This window comes from Manihot esculenta, chromosome 6 (genome assembly GCF_001659605.2).
Source record: "Manihot esculenta cultivar AM560-2 chromosome 6, M.esculenta_v8, whole genome shotgun sequence".
NCBI classification, from domain to species: domain Eukaryota; kingdom Viridiplantae; phylum Streptophyta; class Magnoliopsida; order Malpighiales; family Euphorbiaceae; genus Manihot; species Manihot esculenta.
In genome coordinates, this window is record NC_035166.2 from 19103027 (window position 1) to 19128155 (window position 25129).

General features: G+C 31.0%; 1 protein-coding gene across 3 annotated transcripts; it reads left to right on the plus strand.

The window, feature by feature from the left end:
• Positions 1–9624: 9624 nt before the first annotated feature.
• LOC110618266 (serine/threonine-protein phosphatase 6 regulatory subunit 2) lies at positions 9625–24543 on the plus strand. Of its 3 annotated transcripts, none has more exons than XM_021761402.2 (20): positions 9625–9778; positions 9992–10090; positions 11577–11686; positions 13152–13238; positions 13368–13443; positions 13530–13604; positions 13750–13803; positions 15745–15804; positions 16142–16258; positions 16366–16460; positions 16568–16770; positions 17500–17597; positions 17761–17864; positions 17941–18106; positions 18234–18356; positions 18768–18850; positions 19233–19371; positions 21670–21699; positions 22708–22778; positions 23334–24543. In XM_021761402.2, the coding sequence occupies exons 2-20, from the start codon at positions 10052–10054 to the stop codon at positions 23953–23955; spliced, it is 2352 nt and encodes a 783-aa protein (XP_021617094.1). In that variant the 5' UTR covers positions 9625–9778; positions 9992–10051; the 3' UTR covers positions 23956–24543. The 3 variants fall into 3 exon arrangements, with proteins under 3 accessions (XP_021617094.1, XP_021617096.1, XP_043813880.1); XM_021761404.2 differs by having other exon boundaries at positions 11583–11686; XM_043957945.1 differs by lacking the exon at positions 9625–9778 and having other exon boundaries at positions 9785–10090; positions 11583–11686.
• Positions 24544–25129: the final 586 nt, after the last annotated feature.

A 25129-nucleotide genomic window follows, 5' to 3' on the forward strand; every position in this document is an offset into this window, starting at 1 on the left:
CCAAATTTGTTCCACCATTGATGAAACCAATAAGGTAATGGATATGTGAATTTGTCTGAAAAGAAGAAAAAGAAAGAAACTGATAATTGGTCATTTTGCTTTAGGAAGGTTCTTTCCCAAGCAATTTGATAATCATAATAATTGTATTTAACACTTTGTCTCATTTGTCCATTTGTCATAGTCATTTCTCTCGTTTTATGGGGCTCTTGTCCCCAATTTGTGAGAGTCCAGATTTTCAATAATCTTACTTTGCAGTATCTCAATTTATTTGGGATGTTTGGATCAAAATTGTTATGCATGATAATGGAATTGGTATTGATAAGAATGGCTTCATAGAACTGTTGGGATTTATGAAAATTATCTGGTATATAGAAATGGGTTTTTGGAAAAATTGAATCACAAAGTTGGTATACATTTAAGTTGGGATTTTGAGCCCAATATTCAGGTTCTATAGTAAGAATATAATCTTCAGCAGATTTATATTTGTAATCCAATTGAGGCTGGTCTTGTGAGATCATTGGTTTTGGGCTTGAAGAGGATGACCCTGTGACTGCTTGTTTGAAAGTGGAAGGTGTTATTGGTTCAATAGGAGTTTGTAATGGGCTGAATTTGTTGAGTGGGCTGAATTTGTTAATTGAAACAAAATTTGGCCTTGGTGACCTGAGCCTTGGATAACTTGGTTGAATAATAAGGGCACTTGATATTGGACTCATTGGTCTGTGTATAATACTTGAAGTACTAGTATAAATTGGTCTAGTAACAGAAGTTTGTCCAGAAGTAAATAATTATACATTTGTCAAATTTGTCTTAGTAACATTTGTCTGAGATCTCAAGGAGATCTTTTCAGTATCCTTTCCTTTGTCAGTCATTTTCCCTGCAAGAATTCCCTGGTTAAGAAATCAGCAAGAGAATTGTTAATTCCTTTAATATGAACAATGTCAAAATCGAATATAGATAAGAAAGCTTGCCATCTTGCAAAAACATGTTTAGCTGCTAAATTCTTTACATCCTTTGTCAAAACATCTTTAGCTGCTTTACAATATACTCTAATGGTAAACCTTTGGTTTAATAAATCACTTTGAAATTTTGTAACACATAATACTATTGCTAAAATTTTCTTTTTTATTGTAGAGTATTTTTCTTGTGTAGGATTCCATATTCCAGAATAATATCTTATGATATAATCTCTATTGTTTATATTTTGTTTTAGTATGCCTCCATATCCTTTGTCTGAAGCATCTGTTTCAACTATTTTTGGATAATTTGGATTGCAAATGTTTAAACATGGTAAATTTTTGACATATTTTTTGATTTATTGAATAATCTTTGTATGTTCTTCACTCCATGGTTTATGATTTATTTTTAATCTATTATAGAGTGGTTTGCAAAATATTCTTAAATTAGGATAAAAATCAGAAATGTAATTTAAAGATCCTAAAAATCTTTGTAATTGATTTTTGTCTTTTATTTCATCTGGAAATTTATCTGCAAATTCAATACTTCGTTGAATTGGTACTATTGTGTTTTGATATATTTCATGTCTTAAAAATCTAATTTTTGTCTGAAATATTTTCATCTTTGGTTTAGATAAAACTAATCCATTTCTCTTTATAGTTTTATAAAAAATTTGTAAGTGCTTAATATGTTGGGAAATGTCTTGACTAAAAATTAAAACATCATCTATGTATGTTATTATGAAATCATATGGGTTAAAAATATCATTCATAATTTTCTGAAATTCGCTTGGTGCATTTTTTAATCCAAAAGGCATTATGTTCCATTCATATTGCCCAAAAGGTACAGTAAAAGCAGTTTTATATTTGTCTTCTTCACTTATTTGTACTTGCCAAAATCCTGATTTCATATCGAATTTTGAAAATATTTCAGATTGGTATAATCTATTTAATAAATATTGTTTATTAGGTATCAGATATCTAATCCATCTTAAAACTTTGTTTAATAGTTTATAATTTATGACTAATCTTGGTGCGCCTCTTTCTATTTCTGCATTTTTAATTACATAAAAAGCTGCACACGACCATGGTGATTTACTTGGTCTGATTAAATTTTTTGTTAATAAATCTTGAATTTCTTTTTTACAAAATTCTAACATTTCTTTGTTCATTTGGATAGGTCTTGCCTTTGTAGGTATATTTTGTTCTTTAAAATCTGGTTTATATGGTAAAGTAACTATATGTTGCTTTCTATTCCAAAAGACTGTTGGTAAATCAGAACATAAATCTTTCTCAAATTGTTCTTGAATATCTTTTATTTGTTGTTTAACCCTTTGTGTTTCTAATTGTTCATCTATCTTTATAGAATGTAAATCCTTTTTTAGAAATTTTATTTGGTTTTCTATATTATTTATTTTTCTTATATTTATTTGTTGAAATAAATTCACATCATGGTAATTAATTGGAGATATAAATTTGAAAATAATATTTTGTCCTAAAATGTTTGTTTCTAATCCTAATTGCGTTACTTTGAAAGGATATAACATTTGTAGGAAAGGATTTCCTAATATGATTTGAGTATTAAGATTTTTTATTAACATAAAACTAGTCTTAAAACAAATGTCATTATTACATATATGTGCACTAGGTATTTTGTAATCTATTTTTACCTTAATTGAATTTGCTGCTGATAAAATTTGTTTAGTTTTATGAAAATATTTACTTGGTACTATTCCTTGGTCTATATAATTCATGTCAGCTCCTGAGTCTAACATAGCTATTGTTTCTAATTTAAAATCTTTAATTGTTAAAGTTATTTTAACATACCACTTTTGAAATTTAATTCTCGTAATATCATTGAATTTTAATTCTTTATTACTTTCATTGTCTGAATTAGTATCTTCTAATTCTTCTTCTAATTTTTTTTTTCTACATTTTTACTTTGTTCTAAGTGGTCACATCTAAGCTTCAATTGTCTTACTTCTAGTTTTAATTGTTTAATTTCTAATTGTAAATCCATAGAAGAAACTGTTTTTACTGGTTTCTTTTATTTGAACATTTGTTCTATCTCTTCAAAATTTGTTGGTTGTTCTGTTCCTTATTTTATTTCTTCATTTATTATTTTTGTTAATTTTTTGAAGAATTTTCTCTTAATATTTGAATCTTGAACTTGTTCTATTTGTTCTAATACTTGATTATATTCTGTTAATACATTCATTTTATTATTACAAGCACATATTTCTCCTTTACAATTATGGTCACTATTTGTATCACTCATTAATTCTGAAGAATTGTCACTATTATACTCATCATCTAGTTCTGAAGAGGATAAATTGATTTGGTCAATTTTATGTAATAATTGTTCAATATTATCTATTTTTAATTCTATTCCTAATTCATGAATCTTTTTCCTGGCTGGGCATTCTTTAGAATAATGTCCTTTTTGGTTACATAGGTAACAAGTTATTTTGTCTTTATTATTTGTTCTCCTAAAACTATTTATTCTATTGTGATTATACTTTCTAAAATGTTTTTTTTTTCTGTGGATTTTTTATTATATTCTTTTCTTTGATAATTAGGTTTTTTGTAGATTTTATCTGTTCTAAAAGCCTTAAACTTTATTTGTTTTGTTTTCTTTATAGTACCGAATCCAAATTGTTCACACCAATTACCTAACTCTTTTCTAGATTGTTTATTTTCTAATTTTAATTTATTTTGTAATTTCATATCTCTGCATAATCTAATTCCAGTTAAATTTACACATGTTATTAAATCATCATAAGAAATATGTCCAAATCTTTGTTCAATGGTTTCTTTTACTTTTGTAGAGAATAATTTTGGTAACCCAGTTAAAAATTTTTCTTTCCAATGGTATGCATTTGGGTCAGCTAAGGCATAAACTCTTTTTAAGAAACTGTCTTTGTACCATCTAAAATTTTCTAATTTTCTACACTTAAGATTTTGTAATATCTCACTATTTCTTTTTGTATATAAATCTAAATCTCCTATAAAATGTGATATAATATTGTAAACTAAATATGCTAAAATAAAAGATTGTGGTTGACCAGTTGAAGGATCAATAATTAATTCTCCTGTGGTCGTGTTAATTTTTCTAGCTGATAAAATATTTTCTTTTATTTCGTTACTTAATAATTTGTCCCACCAAGTCCTTAGTTCTCCTGTGAATCCTAATATTATATTTTCTGCGGCTTCTTTTTCAGTAATCCCTACTCTTTGTTTATATATGTTTCCCACGATTACCATTTCTTTTGTAATTTGTATAATTTCTACTTCTGATCTTTCATCTATATTCCACTCGTATATATTCTTTGCATTATATTGTTTTTGTTTTCTGTCTAAAATTTTGAGATCATCTGGTTGTTTATTATATTGTCTTTCTATATTATTTAGAGGAATAGTATAACTTTGGTCAGAGTCTGAAGCTTCTAAGGGGTTCTCTATGGTTTCATCTTCTGAAGAAGAGGTTTCATTATATTCTGTCAAAATGGTAATTTTACCTTTGTCTTTTTTGGTATTTTCTTATGTTGTATTTTGTTGTAAAGGTTCTTCTATTTTAATGCCTCCTGAGGTACTAGTTTTTGGAGAGCTATTTTGTTCATGTATTATTTTCTGTAATAATTTTGACATATCATTTAATTCTGTTTTTGGGTTTATTGTGACAATATCTATGGGATTTTGTGGAGGTATCATTCTTGTGAAAGGTTTATTTATTGGTTTTTTCGCGGGGTCTATGGTATATGGTCTTGAATTAGTATATCTTTGCGAAACATATGTAGTGTTTGGTTTATAAGTTATAGGAGATTGTGTCTTTGGTATTTCTATATGATCTATATCTGTTATGGCTTCATGATTTTGTTCTATCTTTTCTTCTATTCTATCTAATTGGTTTCCTAATAAATGTAATGTTACATTTGTCCAATTATTTTGTAAACAGATATCTTTTATTTCATTATTTTGTATAGTATTTATGTGTATAATTGGTTGTATACCATTGTATACATGATCTTTTTTAAAAAATGCTCTATTCATTGGTGGTCTTTCTGATTCATGATATTGGTCACTTGGTTCTCCTATATTGTTTACTTTGTTCCATTTATGTATTTTCTTTTCTAAGACATTTAATCTTTCTTCATGAAAATATTTTAAGTACGTAAAGAATGGTATATTGGTTTCTACTTGATTGCAAAATTCAAAATATTTTTTCTTGATCATACTTTGTTCTTTTCTGGAATAGGTGTTAAGAAATATGTCTCTTTTCTCCCGTTTTTTATCTGATATATAGTCAGCTTGAATTTGGTCTTTATCTAAAAGAAAGGTATGGGTCAAAGTATTGATGGTAAAATCACTTTCTTCATATGGTTGACTAAACTGGCCTTGTCGAAAAATACCTTCTTGGATTTTTATTCCTTTTGTGGTATTTTGTGGTTTGGTTTGTTGGTCAAAGATTTCTTCTAGAGGTTTAGTACCAGATGTTTCTCAAAAAAAAGGTCCTTGGTATGGAGGAACAATTGATTCTTCTGAAATACTAGTATCTGTTTTTATCTCTATATTTTGTTGTCGTCTTGAGGATTCTAAAAAATGTCTAGAAGGTTGGTAAAGGCTAGGATTGGTTTGCCTAAAAGAATTTGATCTTTTAAATTTTAATTCTACTGAACCATCTTAATTTTGTATAATGTAATCTATTTCTTTATTTTCTTTGAAAGATACATTAGGTTAATTTTTCTAAAGATAAATAATGTAGTTTTATAGTATTTAAATATTTAATGCAATATGAGTATTAATTTATAATAAGAATATTTGATTTTTCTTTTAAATTATTATTTTTAAAAGTAAATAATAATACTAAATGATTATTTCTAAAATTATCTCAGTCAATATTTTTCTTCTTCATGCCTCTCTTTTCTATCCATGGCTTCATTGATGATCTGATACAAACAAATACTCTTGCATTTTCAATCATGCAAATAAAAGAATAGATTGAAACTGAAAAGCTCAATTACTTGGCATGAAATTATTATTATTATTATTATTTTATAAAATAATTTTAAGATTTTTTTTTAAAATGAAAATTGAGAATTGAAATAGTGGAATATGAGATCTCTCAAATTTACTCATACACTTACAAATCTGTGAGTGTAATTTGAAAGTATATTCTATAGTTACTTGGTAGAAATTAAACATACATGCAATTTTATTTTAATATTGTTAACATAACATCATGTTACCATTAAAATTTACATCTCAATTTTTATACACAAATATATTATTTTTCTATTAACTTTATAAGTTTTTTTTATTAAAAATTTGATATTTCATTTCTAAATTTTAGTTAGAATTATTGGATTAAACATAAAATATTATATGACAATTGTTTTGCCATTAATTACTTTAATATTTTTATTAGTGTTTAAATAAAATTATATATTTTTTATATATTTTATATTTACTTGGATTTTTTTTAATTTACTATTTCAAGGAAAATAGTAAAATATTTACAAAATTTAATTGTAGTATTTGATAAACAACTAAATTTTCTGCGATCACTTAAATTTTCTTTATAAAATTTGTAAATTTTAGTCAAACTTATGGAATTTAAATTAAATCGCGATATTTTATTTCACTGTTGCCTCATTTATTTTTTATTTTTGTATTTGTAATAAAAATTATATATTTTTTATTTATGCAAACATATATTATTTTTCTAGTAAATTTATAATTTTTTTATAATTTACTATATTTTTATAAAATTTTATAGTAAGAGTTGGTAAATTATGTTAAATAATTAATTTTTTCGTATTTTTTTAAAAAATAAGTTTTCTGTAATTATTTAAAATTTAAGTAAAATTTGTAAACTTTAATTATAATTATAAGATTTAAACATAGAATATTATGTAATAATGTTTATTTCCCATTTATCTAATTTGATATTTTTTTTAGTTTGTAAGAAAATTATGTTTTTTGTTTATACATTATTTTTCCATTAAATTTATAACTTTTTTTGAGATTTGCTGCTTCACTGGAAATAATGAACTTTTACAAAATCTCATTATATGCGTTGATAAATTATATTAAATAATTAAGTTTTCCCATTCCCTTAAATTTTTTTTATAAAAATTGTAAAATTTAACTAAAATTATAAGGTCTAAATATAAAACGTTTTATTTATATGAACAAATATTATTTTTTTATTAAATTTATAAAACTTTTTATAGTTTGTTACTTTAAGAATGTATTTAAAGATATTTTGATTATTTTAAATATAATTAATCGATAATTATGAGCTCTAATTTGATGAAATTAAAATATAAATACTGAACTGTTAGATTTTAAATAAATAAATAAATAAAATAAAACATATATGTTTAGCTTTGCATGCTTTAAAAATAATTTATTCTAATAATAATTAATAGCTTATATTAATTGTAAATAAATTAACAAGTTGTTAAATAAAGTAATATATTAGTTTGTTCATCACTTATGTTGGTTGTTTTAATTTTCCTGCATTGATTAAGAAATCAAATAACTTAAATTATAATGAAATGTAACTCACTAAATACTATATTAACAAAATCATCATTATCTTAAAATTCTTACATGTCACGTTCAGCTTATTTATTATTACATTCAAATATCACATAGCTTTAACAACATACAATAGGAAAAAATTTCTAGATCACTACAAAAAATATTTATTTCCACAGTCAAACTATAAAAAACAAAATATGCAATACAGTAAATACTTTTCGAATGTAGGACTAGAGGTGGAACCTAATAATAACACTGCTAAAGTAGAAAAAAAAAAAAAAAAATAAAAAGAGCAAACACTAGATGAAGTTGCACATACTCAATGGAAAGGGAAATATATTATAGAGGCAAAATTGATACAAATACCATCAATTATGATTATTTAGATGTTATTGGGGATTTATATTGTTGGTATGAATCAAATCGTAAGGGTATTTTAATATGATTTTAAAAATGAAAGGATATTTTAATTAATTAGATTAAACTTCAAAAATGTGTTAATAGTTTTACCTTTTGCGATTTTTTTTCGATTATATTCATAATTTCAAAATAAATTTTCTTAAATCAAATTTATTTTTATAAATACATACACATTCAATTAAATTTCATTTTCGTTAATCAAATTTATTTTTATAAGTACATGCACATTCAATTAATTTATAAAATAAAATTTTATTTTATTATTATAAAAAAAATTATATTTAGTTCTTATAATATAGAGAAATCTATTATTAATACTCAATTTTTAAAAACATATTAAAATATTCTTAAGATTTTAAAAAATTTATTAATTAATTGTTTTATTAACTTTAATTATTATATTTTTTTACTATTTAGTTCTTATAGTATGAAAAACTCACTGATTTTATTTTTATTAGAAAAAACTATTTCTATATTGGTCAAATCTTAAATTTTTGTAAGAAAAATATACTATTTAATCCATGTAATATGAAAAAACTAATTAACTGTTTTATCGATTTTAAAAAATATATTAAATATTCATGAGTTATTAAATAATACAATAATTAGTCATTTTATTAATTTAATCTTTAAATATTTTATTATACAGTCCATATAATAAAAGAAATATATATTAATTAGACTTTTCATATTGAGAACATTTAAAATCTTTTTGCAATACTTAATAATTAAAACTAATGGATAAATTAATTAATATATTTTTTAAATATAAAAATATTTTAATATATATTTTAAAATTAATTGATTAATTAGTAAATTTTTCTATATTATAATAATTAAATAATAATTTTATAGTTTTAAACAATTAACGGTTAAAATTAATTATAAACTTTTTAAAATATTAAAAATATTTTAATATATTTTTTAAAATAAAGAAACTAATCAATAATTTTTTTTATACCACATGGACACATAATAATTTTTTTATTATAATAATATCTTATATTTATAAAAATAATTTATTATTTATTTTAATAAATAACTATTTTATAAAATTATTTGTATCCTTCATTTTATTATTAAATATCATATTTCAAAACATAATTATTACTTATTTTTTACATAAAAATTTATAAATTCATTTTTATATAAAAGAAAACAGTTTTTAAAAAATAAATAACAAAAATCCTACAATATTACCAAACATACTCTAAGCCTACTACTACCATATGGAACCCTAGCTAGCTTGAACTATAATAGGCATCATAATGCAGAGTTATGCACCAAAGCTATTACTTGCAACGTCGCCTAAATGAAGGAGAACAAGTTGTGAACACCTATTCTCAAAATCTAGTTTAAATAAAAGCAACACCCAAATTTTAGAAGACAGTAACAAATGAAAAATATAGACATCATCAACAACAATAACTATTGACCTGGATCATTTTGTTCTCATTATCTGATAGCTATGGAAGGGCTTGAATATCACTTTTTCAATGTTGGTGCCATTATCATAAACTTGCATATCATTTTATCTAGGCTAATGGTGTCTTAATGTCTATGTCTTGTAGCGAGCAAGTGGACCACAATGCTCCAACTTTATAGGATGGCAACTGAGAACTACCCCAAATAATAATTATGCCCTTTCTCCCCCAACGCTTCCCTCTTTTTTTTCTTTTTTCACCCTTTATAAATATAATCCCTACCATATATACACCGTCTGCCAACCATATATATAGAATTTAATTAAACGTGTATATTATCGAAACTTATATTTTACATAAAATATGCACGCAGAAAAAATTAAAAACTCTTCGCCATATAGTTTTCACTTTCTCCCTCCCGCGATTACATTATAGGTACTTTTGGTTCCTCTCTTCTCTCTCTGTTCTTCCTCTGTGTCTGTATCTGCCTCAAACCCTTCGATTCGATCCAATCTGAGAAGCCTATGTGAATCTTTATCGTAATTTGGGGAAATCTAGGGTTTTTGCTTCTGAGTTTTTTTTCATTTTCTCGTGTTGTGTTGGTAAATTGTTGATTGGAGATTGTTTTTATGATTGTTCGGGCGTTAGGGTTTGCGGATCTGAGTAAGGTTACGTGTTAAGTGGGCGTTTTTTTTGGTAAATTCAAAGATGTTTTGGCGTATGACAGGGCTATCCACGGCGTCGCCGGTGAGTGCTTTTTTTTTTTTCTTTTTCATTTCTTGAATTGTTTCTTTCATTCTTGATTCGCATCACGTTTTTATGAATGCATCTTCGTGTTAGTTTAGCTTTTTTGTTTCCTTGTTGTCCCAATTTTTTTTTGTTCCTGGTTGCTGGGGAGTGTGGAAAAATAGAAGCAAATGGACATTTTGAATTCCAGTGGTTTACTGTGTCTCGGACCCATCGTAGACTGAAAACTTTTGTCTGATTCATCTGTATAACGTATAGTGCCAGTTATAAGATTTCAAATTTCCCTTTTCTTTAACGGAGGTGGCGCTGGGTGGGGAAGATTGATAATACATTTTGAATTATTTTTTAAGGCAAACTGATAATTTTCTTTCACTGGATTTGTTAAAACGAAGAAGTAGCTACTTAGGGGGATCAGGTGTGCCATGTTGCCCACCTCATCCATGGGTAGCCTTCAACGCTCAATGTAATAATGGCAGTAAAACGAGACCAAATCAACTTGAAATTCTTTTTATCCAATGCATTCACACGCAAATGTTTTGGATGTTCTAGGAAGAAAACTGTGTTTCTATAAATTGTTGACACTTTAGACCTTTTGCTGATAGAGTTACACGTTTTGAAGTTGGTTTTCTTGGAACATGCTTCCTTGAATTTCTAAGGTTTCCAATTTCGGAAATTAATAATGTGATGCTGTACTTGTTTAACGACTTTGAAATTTGAAGGCATTATAATCGGAATATTGGAGACTGTACCTTCTTAAAATCTTAATTTATTAGCGGTGTGCATCTGGGGATTGTAAAGTCAGCATGCTGAAAAGTCGACCTGCATTACTCTTTGTGATCACAGTATATGGGATAAGACCTCTGTTGGGAGTCACTGTCATTTGTAAATTGTTATTGATATGCTAGTGCTAACCACAATATTCATCTCTTTGCTGTTTGGACTTAAGTCTCACGCTCTCACTTTTGGTTGCATATGCATGTATAACATGGATACAATTGATTAACCACCTCTATCTTTTGGCGTGTGGGGGTGGTGAGGGGACCATGCTTGTGTGCCCACGATAAAAAGAATACTACAGAGCTTCTTCTGTTATCCACACACATAGCAGTTAGGATATGGCGGTCGCTGGCACTTTGGGTGTGCTCACCATTATCTACTTTTGACATCTTTCTCTGTGCCTTACGTTATTCAGTTTATCTTTTCTGAGTGATGTAATTATCAGTCTGCCTGAGTCAACTCTGTGAAACTTGTGTAATCCAATGTCCTTTTTGTAACCCTGAATGCTTGAAAGCCCTTCTTGCTCTTAACTGTGCAGTTTGGATGATTGAATCCCTTGTTTTGTTTAAGCATTATGAATTTTGGTTTGGCTTTTGTAATTTATTTGATAGTTGCCTAATTTTCTGTACTTACCATTTTATGTTTGGATGTGTTGTATAAATGCAAAGGGTGAGTCTTAAAATTTTTTTGTTGGATAATTTTGTGAAAGTTTCAGGTGGAGACAATTTTGGACAAGGACAACTTTACACTCGAGGAGCTGCTTGATGAGGATGAAATTATTCAAGAATGCAAAGCTCTAAATGGACGTCTTATCAATTTGTAATGTCTTTTTATGGCTAATTGCTCTTTGCTTCTCCTTGCTTTTTCTATAAAAGTTCTCTTTAAGAATTTTGTTAATTGAGGAGATTTTTGTAATTTATTTATTGGAATTAATTTTGCCATATCAATGGGAATATTTTTAAGAATATTCTTTTTTTTTTTTTCATTTATTCACATAGAACATTGTTATGGAAGCTGATATTTTTTTATTTCAATGATTGTGTTGAAGTAGGGAAAAGAGGACCTCCCCAACTTTTAATAGGTCTTTGAATCCCAATCTTATTATAGTAAATGACAAGTTTTAGCTCATTCCAATTTAAAAGACAGAAAAAAGTTCAAAAAACCTTGAAGCCCTTTTCTGCAGGAAAAAAGGAGCATCAAGACTTGTAGAGTTTATATTTTAGATTAAGGATCTAACTGCATAACCAAAATAGGAAGGAGTTCACTTTTTGATCTCTAATTCTCTTCGAAACCCCTGTTTTTTTAGATACTTGTTAATGACAATTTGACAAAGCTGATCTCCTTGACATGGGCTTAGATCAAAAGATTTACAGGTTTCATTAGGCAAATCATGCTGATATTTTTCTTTTGGGTTCGATATTGTTGAATTTCACATCGATTTGGAATAGGTGTAATGTGCCCTTATAAGAGTCTTGAACACTCCTCCTCTTGAGCTAGCTCAAGGGGAGCTAGTTTTTGATGAGTTAGGCCTAACCTAAATTTAACATGGTATGATAAATTGTCAAAATGCTTTGCATATGTTCAGACAGCTTTATCATAGTAGTTTTTTTATTTTTTGGTTTAGCAGAATCATGGAAGAAATTCAATATGGGTTACATGGAATACTTATTTAAATAGTTCTTTTGCATATTTCTTTTCCTTGTTTTTCTTCCCATTTCTTTTTCGCGATTGCTGTTTGTAATATTGTGTTTTACATGCTTTCTATGTGCTGCTCAAAAGGTTTCTATATCAGATATGGAACAGTGTATTTGTCTGCAGAGTTGCTGATTGCTTACTTCCTTTGCTGACTCCCTTGATTGAATAATTGCAAATTCTTTTAAGATTTTAAATTTTCTTTGGGCTATTTTTTTTTTTTTGGGGGGGGGGGGTCAGGATGTGAATTGTGAATTTGTGATACAATTAGTTTGACATGTAACATCTGCTCTCATGTATTGCTTAGTGCCTCATCTATATAGGACACATTGCAAGTCTTTAACCATTAATTTTTTATAGCGAGGTATCCACATAAGAGGTCTTTAAAAATGTGTTTAATAAAATTGTTGTGTAATCTTTTGGTGTGATGGTCAACATGTACGTCTACTGGGAAGTATCAGTTTATTAATGCATAGACTGGAATTCTCGAGTCTTTTGTGTAACCTCTGAAATTGAATTGTTAATGCCTTAGGTAAGTCCAGTTCATTTAGATTCTTGAATTGTCTTATTTGTATGTTGTCTTGCACTGCAGCTTGCGAGAAAGGACTCAGGTTGAGCGATTGATTCGTTTTATTGTGGAAGAAGCTCCTGATGGTGCTGAGAAGAGGCGATCGTTCAAGTAGGTTTCTATGGATAGTCATGTTAACATTGTTGGCAGTAGTTACATTATATCTGGATGGTACCCCCCGGGGGTGATGGTTTGTTGGGATGGATTATGGTTGATATTTCTGTTTCATTTTGTGCTTAGGTTTTCTTTCATTGCTTGTGAGATATTTACTTGTGAGGTTGATATTATACTCAAAACACTAGTGGAGGATGTGGAGGTATGAAGATTCTCCCTTAATACAGCTGCATTATCATTGTAAAAAAAATTTTCATTGACTTCCTTTTTCTCACGCTGTGTTTACAGTTAATGAATTTGTTGTTTTCCTTTTTGGAACCTAACCGCTCCCATAGCACACTGTTGGCTGGGTACTTCAGCAAGGTATCTCCCAATAAACTTCGGAAGTTAATAAAACAAAAAAGAAACTTTTAAGCAATGTATCTTTTTATTTTATTTTATTTTTATTTCGTGAAGTGCCATAGATATCACTTCATTAGTTTTTTATGTCCCAATTTCTTGTTGCTAGGTTGTCATATGTCTATTGTTGCGGAAGACAGTTTCTTTTATGCATTATGTTAAGGTAAAGTAATCCTTTCTTACATAAGGAAATTCTTACTTATTAGATGATTTTGTACATGTAATGAATATTATTGTCGCTTTAGGAATATTTTTTTTGGAAAGAAACAACTAGAAAAAGATGATTCCATGGTTGTTAATGATGTAAATGCAAGCAAGGTTTTTAATATCGATTTTGATGTGTATATGAAACACCCAAAATCGTGGATATACCTGCAAAAATTGATATACTTGCAATCAAGATTTTGACATTGATGTTGCTATTGCAATGAACAACAATCACATGTTGATTTTTATTGAGCTCATCAAATAAACCTCATAGCCAAATAGCTCCTTTATAGCTTCAACTACTGCCATATACTTGGTATATTAAATACTCAAAATTAATGCAAAATATCAGTGAGAAGAAATACATAGTTATTGAAGGCATGCCTCAAGCTTAATGCTTACTAGGCGCTGCTTACAAGTTACAACAGAAAGGTAGGTTATATTCACCAGGCTCTTGCCTTATGTTCCTAGGCATGCGCCTTGTTCCGGGCACAAGGCTTTAGGAAAACATGTCTTCCTCATTTCCTACTCCAGCGAGTATTTTGATTGGCAAAAACACAACCGCTCTAGCCGAAATTTGTCTTACTAGTCTTGTAGCACCTCAAGAAGTTTTCAAAATTAATATCATTGGTTATAACTTATAACTAGTAGCTAAAATCTCATCTAACCACTATACCCACGTCACAAACCTCCCATATTTTCCATTTAAAACTCATGGTTATTTTAATCCCTTGTCTCGTATATTGCTTTCAATAATTTTTGAATTCTTCTATTTCTAGGTTATTTAAAATTGCTTCTTTTGAGGTTTCCTAACAATAATTGCACTATTTGGATTTGTTTATGAATATAGTAAAATCTAAGGTGTGTTTGAATATCTAAAATTTGTGTCTTTTATTTTCTAACACATTATAATCCACAATCTGAAATTATGAATTGGAATATTTTTAACTCTGGATGAACTAAGTTCCATTTATGGAATTATGAAATTGGTGATAATGGATAGTGGCCTTTTTTTTCGATCAGTATATAATGATTTGAAATTTGAAATTATACTTGTTTGTCTGAAGTTTCTTGGATTATACATGCCTTATTTTCTATTAATTTTGGTTTGGATCTGAAAGCGCCCCTTCCTTTATTACATTGGTGTGAGCCAAAAGAGCTTGGAAGTTGGCGGAATGCGAGACCTTATTTATTTATTTTATAAAAATGAAGCAAAGTTTATCTTTGTCTTGAAGTTGTACCATGCCATTTAGTTTTAGTTATATATTATTTGTTCAAATGATGTATTGATGGTTCTAATTTCTTGTCATTTTTAACTTAATATGTTGAGGTGATGCTGTATAATCTACTTTTTCTACTTTCAGCTTTATATGTTATTGATGTTGTTAATAATTTGTTTAAGAGAAAATTATTATTTAGTCCCTATGGTATAAAAAAATTGATTAGTTGGTCTCTTGGTTTTGAAAAATAGATTAAAACATTCTTGGGGTTTGAAAATTCTACTAATTAGTCCCTTGTTTTTAGCTGTTAAGTATCAGAGAAAAATCTAAAATGCCCTCGATACGGAGGGAGTAACTAGTGGGCTTTTTAAAAACCTTAGGGATGTGTTAATGTATTTCTAAAAGTTGAAGGACCAACTACTAATGAGTTTGCCAATACTATAGGGACTAATAGTAAACGCTTGAATGTTAACATTAACAAAGGGACTAATTAGTATTCTTTCCTTAAAAATTCAAGGATGTCTTAACGTATTTTTCAAAATTGATGGACCAACTAATGAGTTTCTCTCTAGCACAGGGATTAAGTAGTAATTTTCCCGTTGTTTAATGGCAGTGAAACAGTGGTTTAACTTTGTTGATGTTTCTATAACTGATGCTGTCTTTGTGCTGCCTTCCAGGTTCATCAGCAAATTCTTCAGCAGCTGGTTGACTTGATTGGGATTACATCTATTATGGAGGTTTATAGTTGTTTTTACTTTTGATGTTCAGAATTCTTCCTTGGGTGTTTTCTTCCAGCCACACTGCAAACATCTGCACTTGTTATACAATTTGCTCCTTTGATCTCTTTTTCTTTATATGCTTGTAACTTACATTTATGAGTGCTTGAGTGTATAATTTTTGCTTCTATCATGATCAAAATCAAATTGTATTCTCCTTTGAGATTACCATCAAACTTTTAGTCACCTTCCAATGGCCAATAACAGAAATGCATGGGTTTTTGAAGGTTCATTTTGAGATGATGTTACTTGTCCAACCAGAGATGTATATTCATTAACTGTGATCCATATTGTACAGGTATTAATACGTCTGATCAGTGCTGATGAACCTATGTATAACAACTGTACAGATGCAGTGCAGTGGATGGAAGATACGAATGTGCTGGAGATGATTGTGGACAAGTTCAGCTCTTCTGTAAGTTGCTGTAATTCTCTGAGTGACATTGATACTCTCTTTTAAATCATATCTTGGATATAGGTTGATTGGTATCTAAACAAATATCTTTGAAATGGATTTTGAAGGATTCCCCAGAGGTGCATGCTAATGCGGCTGAAACTCTCTGTACCATATCAAGATTTGCTCCTCCTGGTCTTGCTGCTAAAATCTCCAGCTCAAAGTAGCCTTTGCCTCTTAATCTTGTGTGGCATAAACTTTTATTCCCCTGCTTCTGTTTTTTTTTTGTGGTCTGATTGTCGGTATTTTTTTTTTTTTGCTTATCTGTAGTTTCATTGGAAGGTTGTTTCATCATGCTTTAGAAGAATCTCGCCCAAAATCTGTCCTTGTTAATTCGTTGTCTATATGCATATCGTTGCTAGACCCTAAAAGGCTAACCTTGGGGACATATCAATCATATAACCGCCAACTTAATCATGAGTCTGCAGTAACTGCCAGTCCTGAGACAGTGGAAGGGATGCTCGGGAGCTTAGGTAAGGTTCTCTTTTGATGATTTACACTGCTATTCCTCCTGCTTTTTAACTTGTTTGGTGTTTGAGTAAAAAGGCAGAGGCTGCAAACATTATTTAAAGACCCAAATTGGAAGGAAATTTTCTTGATTCCTATCATTTATCTAATAGGGATGCTAAAGGAAAATGGCTAGCAAAATGTACTGCAATAGTTTGTTGCAAGTTTATTGAGCTAGAGTATTCTGGACAATAGTGTTAACCTACAAAGTGCATGCATACATGCAGCCTAACAAATCAAAGAGTGAGATTTCATTATTAATAATGGGTATTACTCTTGTTAGAAGTGTTGCCTCTATGAAACTTTGCTCTCTCTCTTTACTTTCCAGTTTTCCTGTTGCCTCTCTCTAATTTACTTGACTTGTGTTAGAGGGCTGTATCTCTTGCATGCTCCCACCGTTATCTCTCGCTTATACTCTAAATTTACCGAAATGTGTTCCATTCAGTTGTTTGAAGTAATTTCAATTCTCAGAAAAATACTAGAAACATATTTGAACTTTCAGCAATGGCCTCAATAATCACTTTAGTCATTTTGGAACCTAGTAGACACACCCATCTAGCTTGTGGACAGTTGAATTAGACAAGGGTACAGAAGATGTATTGGGACTACTATACAAAAGGAAACCGAAGAGAAAGAGAGTCAGTCAATCATTTTGCGGCAGTATATGGTGAACAACTGTATGTTTCTGTTAACAGGTGACCTTCTGAAGCTTTTGGATATTACATCTACAGAAATTGCCTTGTTGACTACATATGGGAAATTGCAGCCGCCTCTGGGAAAGCATCGTCTGAAGGTAGTTTTTATTTATGTTTCTTAAAGAACCCTTTGCTTATCATAAGCACAGGGTTCTTTATGTTCTTTTGTTTGTTGTTTTTAACTTAGGTTAAGTTCCCCTTTGACTTTTTTGAACTGAATCAATTTTTGCTAATTACTATCTTATTCAATTTCTTCGCCAGATTGTAGAATTCTTGTCAGTGCTGCTGACAGTTGGAAGTGAAGCTGCTGAGGAGGAACTGATTCGTCTTGGAGCATTCCAAAGGATTTTAGACTTGTTTTTTGAGTGAGTTTAGAATTCTTGACATGGTTGCAATGTTGATTGGTTCCTGGATTTATTCATTCGTTTTGTTCAACTGTAGGTATCCGTACAATAATTTTTTGCATCACCATGTAGAGAACATAATATTTTCATGTTTGGAGAGCAAGAATCCTATTCTTATTGGACATGTTCTTCGGGAATGTAATCTTGTTGGAAAGATACTCGAGGCAGAGAAGAATTTCACATTGGTTGCTGGCCCAGGCAAGGTAATCACTGGTCAACTAAAATATGTCATTGTGCTTGTGGGGATGTATTGCTTAGTGACCTTGGGGTTTAACTACATGTCATATGTTGTATTAATTCTTAAATTTATGTTTGTTCATTCGTCTACAGCCAACAATTCCTGCTGATGGTAGACCACCACCGAGGATAGGGAACATTGGACATTTGACACGTATTTCCAACAAACTAGTTCAATTGGGGAATAACAATGGTGATATTCTGGCATGCTTGCAGGTTTGTCCTGTGCTTTGAAATAATGAATTCATGTGGGAATAATATTGTTATTATGATAAGTCAGCTAATGAAGAAGTTAAACTGATTTGCTTTCATTGGTACAATAATTTGAGTAATTCTCTCATGCAAGTTAAGTGTGCTTTGCATCACAAGGGCATTACATTTTTTTGGGTCTCTTATGGCTTCATTCATCTGCACTTTTAGCTGTTCCTGTTGTAACATGATTTAGATTTACTTATAGTTTATGTAAAATCTTTTCTTTCTTCCAGTGGGCATGAACATGTGCTCTCTCTGTAGTTTTAAGTTCACTATTAGTATGCCAATTGAGCATGCATGCAGAAGAGGTGGAACTTACTATTATTATTTGCTTGTTCCCACCATTTGAAGTTTAGTCCTTTCTTTTCTTGGCAGGAAAATGGTGAATGGACTGATTGGCATGCAAATGTCTTAACAAAGCGTAATGTAGTTGAGAATGTCTATCAGTGGGCTTGCGGGTGGGTACTTTCTACAGATGATTTTCTTTGTTATTCTTATTTTCAGAATTGGTTAAAACTGTATCTCAAAAAAGAAAGAAAATCCCAACAGGGAAAAAAAGGAGGAAAACATTTTTTTTCTAAAAAAGGCTTTTAGTTCTATGAGAGATTATACTTGGCAACCTTGGTAATTTTCCAAAGGCAGATGGACAATAAACTATGAGTGTGTGTCTGCATGCACAAGTTTTTCTTGCCATCACATGTCTGGAATTATGGCTGTATCAATTGTGATTTTTTTTTTGTAAATGGGTCAGTAGTCTTCTGTGTATACCTTTTGTTGTTTGCTTTTGGCCTTTGGCTTCTCTCAGTGTATTGCTTATTTTATGAGGGGAAAAAATAACAGGAGACCAACTGCTCTACAAGACCGGAGAGATAGTGATGATGATGATTATCAGGATAGAGACTATGATGTTGCAGCCCTAGCAAATAATTTAAGCCAGGCATTTCGATATGGCATGTATAGCAATGATGACACTGATGAGGTATGCTTTATTGCATTTGAAGTGGATCTATAAGCTAATAAATTTTGTAACTAGGAACTCTATGAATGTTGAAGAAGCTAGGACTAATTATGGAGTTGGTTTGATTCTAATATGCTAGTTCTGGAGGTGTACTTGTGGGTATGTTACTTCTGTGCAGACAGGCTAGGTTGACTGGAAATGAGCACTTATTTTGATTGACCTTTGAATCCAATTGAAGAAGCTAAAACAGATGGCACATGGCTATCTGTATATGTATGCTGGGAAGTGTAAATGTGTGTTTAAAATAAGCCACTTGTTTGAGAGCTTTATACGGGTGAATGTCCTCCAAGTTCCAACATAATGTGGAAGAATCAGACTGGTTAACAAAATAGTCCCTTCATATTTGGAATGGCTGCAGTAATCTTCTTACTTCTGTCACTTGGAAGGGCTATTTTTTATTTATTTAAAAAATATTTGCTATTGTAGCTATAGTCAAATTTTCATAGGAACAAAAGCCAAATTGATCATTGAACTACTGGGCATTGTCCAATGAGGCTAAAGATTTTATCTCATTATTTGGTCAAATCAGGACCATTTTTACTGTATCTTGTTGCAATTTCTGACAAGCCCACTGGTACTAGTACACATGCCAAAAATGAAAAATTAAAAGCAAATTGCGATATTTTATTTTGTCTTCAAGCTCCTGTAAAAAACAAAATGGTGGTCATGTCCTGGCTCCTGAGCCACTGAAGAATGAGGTGTCTAAGAGTCAGGGAGATATTGATATTCTTCACTAATCTCAATCCATTCTAGTGGAATTGAAGAAATGAAAGTGAAAATGTGGGAACTAAAAAGAGGACATTGTTGTCAATGACATTGTTTTGAGTTTTGTGGACTTGACAAAATTGCTATTATAATTGTGAGGGTAAGTTAGTTTTGGTAAGGTGGATTCTGATTTGGCATTGGACATACTTTCTTGGGACACAAGGTTTTTCAAGTGCTGGATCGAGATAGAGTTCAGTTGAATTGCACAGCCTACGATATTATGACCTTGAGTAACAATTAAGTAACTATATGACATAAAAGTGAATGTGTAGAAAATCTTAATATTGGACGACCAAGCAATAAACAAGTGAGTTCAAAAGTAGGGTGTAAAGATTAACAAGAGAAAGAAAGAGTCGGTTCAGATTAAAGATTACATTGGGAAAAGAACCTTGGATTCTTTAACTTGTAGTAACCCAGAAAAAAAGAAACAAAAGGCCCTAGGAATTAGAAATAAATGAGATCCAGTTGAGACTGGAATTAATAAATTCTAAAACATCTGTCTATTCAATGCATTTACAAAGAGATACTTGTTGAGAGAAATTATAGAGGGAAAGAGATGGGAGGCAATAAGAGCATAAACAACTGTTCACCAATTTTGTTGGTTCATTTGAAAGAGAAAGGAAACAAATAGTGATATCAAATGATGGTGTTTTGGGCTAATAAAATGGTGAAGCAAAATGTTGAGATATGGGGTTTCTGATAGGGTTGACTTTTCGGAACCATTTTCATAATCTGGAATACTCCATCATGCAAAGGTTGTCCACTATTCCTTTATAGGATGTTCTGAAGTGTCATAAAAATTTTATAGTGGGTTTCGTATTCTACCCCATTAACTCCATAGGAAAAAAAGTGTGATATTAATTGTAAACATGTTCTCAGGGAAAGCAACTCTAAAGAAAGAGAAGTTGACAACTTTTCTATGAAATGTTGAGGGGTGTAAAGGATGAATGAAATGAAAACTATGAGTTGGCATAGCATTAATTATATGTTCTTAAGCTTTGAGAAAATGAGGGCGACAAACTTTCTGGGACATGATGAATTATATATTCATTTCCTCAATGTTCTCTAGCATGTGTCGGGGATATATTAAAGTTTAGGTAAAAAGAGACTGCAAAATATAAGTTTGTATACCTAATTGGACATAGACCAATACTTCAGGGGCCAATTCTCTTGCGTGCTAGTTGCTTCTGTTTTATATTGGTTTTGGGATCAACTTTTAGAATTTATCTTTTGAAGTCCTGATAACCAGTCTATCAGTTGGAATATGTTAAAAATTATAGCTTTTATGCCTTGTAAAATATACAATGTCTGATCATCTCCGGATCATCATTTCAAAGATAAACAACTACATGTTCATTTTTGTTGCTGATTGTAAATGACAAACTAATAGAGATTTAAATACAGGGCTTTCTATTTGCAATTGCTCCATGTTGGTGCATTCATGCATGAGTTGCTCTTGCTTAATTGCTTTGCTTTCTTATTCATTCACTGCAGGTGCATGGATCACTTGAACGAGATGATGAGGTAATGTATTTTCTACAGACAAGCAAATTGCATGAATTGGAGACTTATCATGATTCACATGGCTGAATAAACTGGTTCACCCCTTGGATGGGGCTTTGTTTTGTCCTCATCTCTTTAGCTAGGGTGAACTGAGTACTGTGGTATAGTTTAAAGGCTAATGATTAAAAAAGCCACACATTTTTTATGCTTTTCTTCAATTATATTCAAACCTTAATTTTGTCTTTTTTACCTGAGTTTTCAAATTTACCTTCAGATGTATCCAGTTGACCAAAATTGGTTAAAATTGAAAGATATTATATTTGTTTACGGTTAGGTTGAGGCAATGCACTCATGGTTATGGACGGGGCTGGCAGGTAGAGAGGTGGTGGTGCTGGGGTTGAGGTGATATGGTCATGGGTGGTTGAGTGGAAGGGACAAATCTTTGACATACAAACACATGGGAAAAGAGAGAGATTGAATAATGCGAGTGAGGATAATAAAAGCAGCAAGGTCAATGAGCAGTGCACTCTAGTTTGGGAGGTAGGGGAGTGCAGGGTTGCAAGGAAAAAGAGAGGAGAGAGGGAAGGTAAATTGATGGAGAGAAGAAATTAAGATACATTAATAGTCAGTCATTTGGATAGCATTGAAGCGAAGTTTTGAAAGTGGGGTAAGCTTAACAAAGTTGAAGTTTGGATATGATTGAAAAAATATGCTCTCTTACTTATCCCTCATTTGGTCATCCTTGGCATCTCCTATTGGCACATATCCAACTTCGATGTTGGGTCATAATCAGGGGCATTTGTTTATTGTTCTTAAAAATTAAAGAGGGAAGAATAGAAAGGAAAAGAAAAATATGGTAAAAAAGGAAAATATGGTAAAGGAAAATTAGTGCTTGTGTCTCTATTGGACTTGATTTTAGTATGACAGCTATACCTGCCTTTTTCCACATCTTTTTCCTTTGCATTTGATCATGTGCTGTCGCAGGAAATAATTAACGTGTTTAAGATTTCTCTCTGAGATGTTTGGCAGGATGTCTACTTTGATGATGAATCGGCTGAAGTAGTCATTTCTTCTCTGCGTTTGGGAGATGACCAGGAGAGGTAAGCCCTTCTTATTCCTTCTTCCTTTATGATGTTGTATTGGAATTGAGTTTTTGGTAGACAAATTTCTATTTGCATTCTCGTTGAGTGTTGCTTTTGGTTTGTCATTATCTCTTGTTTGTTTCTCTCGTTTTCCCCTGCCTTTATGTATAGATCATCTTATCATTGTAGACATCACCCATCTGCAGGTGAAGATGAGGAGATGTTATGGCAATTATGATTGTTAACAAAAAGTATTTGACTAGCCAATGAACAAATTAGCTGCTTTATCAATGTTAAAGTCTTCATTTTATAGGTTATTTTTTGGCAGAGAAGTATGGAGCAATGTTAAGTTTTGGATGGGATGTGAATTAAGTTTGCCATGTCTGAAGAATTTTGTTAAACTGAATTATTACTTCCTTGGTTTGTCTGCCATCTGCTTGATTCTCATATGACCTCTGTAGAATGAGAAGAATCTTTGGAATTTATGATTTGGTGTAAAGAGTTGTGATGATGGCCGTTTGATTCAATGATTTACATGGTACTTATGGCTTGATCTATCTGTGGTGCTTGCAGTGGCTCCCTTTTTACAAATTCCAACTGGTTTGCTTTTGAGGATGACAGAGTTGCCAATGAACGCTCTGCAGGAGCACTTGCTTCTTCTTCACCTAATAATGAAGAAACTGGTTGTGTTAATGGTGCAGGCAATGATGAGACTATGGTAGGAGAAGGTGACGACTTGGATGCTACTGCATCATCTTCTCCTGTGCCTGAACCGAGTATAGATGATGTATCAGTGAACAATTCATCTAAAGATGTAAATGAAACTAGTGCAAATGATAAACCACCTGTATGGGTTGAATGGAGGGAGACACCAAATTCCACTTCTTCTGATTCCAACTTATCTCTCAGGCCAAATGGTGAGCTTCGAGTGGATTCAGAGATTCAGGGTGGTGATGGTGGTCCTCATGCTGCTAAACCTGTATCTTCCTTGGATACATCGGTAGATGACAGTAATGCTGCTGGAAGACTGCCAAATGCAACAAATGAAAGCCCTACACCCATTCTTCCTGAATTAACAGAAGCAGGTAGTGAAAATCCTAGTGTGGTCCATGGTGATTCTGATGATAAGACAACTGTAGAAACTGAAGTAACTGCTGTGGCCAGGAAAGATGGACAAACAGCCATGGTTAATTAAGCAGAGAACTAAATGTAAATTCTTGAGAGTCTGTTTATTACCTAACTGATACACACTGCAGCAGCAACATTTATCAGGTGGGAAGATGACTACTGAGAGCACTGTTGGTTGATTAGGTGACTGTATTTTAGAGCCTTCTGTGCATCATCGATGGGCACTGTTGCTTAGCAAGGTTGATTCTTTTTCTCACCTGCTGATATAGCTTGAGCTTGCTCTCTCTCTTCCGAAAGTGGTGATGAATAGGGTCTTGTTTTCCGCCTTTCCTATCTGGTAATCCAATGCCTTTATTAATTATTAGTTTCTAGCCTTCTACCTTCTAGCTTCGCCTTAGTAATTGATCTACAAACTGGAATTGTCACCTGATACTTGGACCCTTTTTTAGCACGATTTATATCCATAAAATTTTTTCCTTTTCACATGAATGCCAAGGTGTTAATCATAGAATCATATCCCAGAATCCCTTTTATGTTTCCCTGTTCACTTTTCATCGTAATGGAGAAGTTTGCAACAGTTTTACTCTCCATATTTATGGTGGAAGAATTTTCGGTCGAGGAATTGTATGATTTTACCATTTATTTCTTTTTGCAATGTTTCCCCTCTGAACTTGTTTATTGCATTCCATACTTTTTACCTGCAAAATTATGAGAAAGTGCTGCAAAACTCTCATCATTTGAATCAAAATTTAGCTTTTTTATGCACGTATTAAATGTGTGGTTTAGAAACAATAGCCTCAACTTGCTTAAACTGCAACTGCAATTGCAATTACTCCACACTTAATATATGTGATCGGCCGAACCGAAGTTGGATTCGGTTCTCGTCCTACATGATTCCATAGAACTGAAGCAATAAAAATATAGCAAGCCTCTAGTTTTATACACGAAGGCAAAGCTTTGTAGAATTAGATGCTAAAGTTTATCATGGCAATGGAAGTACTCAACATGAGACAATGATAAGATGATTCCCATTCAATGAAATAGCGAGAACCAGTGCGGCGTGATGATGAATCAAGCGGTAGAAGTCAATATGATTCTTTCTTTTTCTGTCCGCTCCTTCAAATATCTGTAACGCTTACCCTCCAAAAACATTATTTGCCTTAATTACCCACATTCCTTTCATTTGGAGATGTAGATATGCGCAACTTCGGCTATATCATGAACACGTTAACTTGATCTTC

Excerpts from the sequence above, each read along its gene's own strand:
- LOC110618266 (XM_021761402.2), top strand. The coding sequence starts at position 10,052 with ATGTTTTGGCGTATGACAGGGCTATCCACGGCGTCGCCG. Across the intron at positions 13,444-13,529 it reads CACTAGTGGAGGATGTGGAG|TTAATGAATTTGTTGTTTTC; the intron begins GTATGAAGATTC and ends CTGTGTTTACAG. Across the intron at positions 16,461-16,567 it reads GCTAAAATCTCCAGCTCAAA|TTTCATTGGAAGGTTGTTTC; the intron begins GTAGCCTTTGCC and ends GCTTATCTGTAG.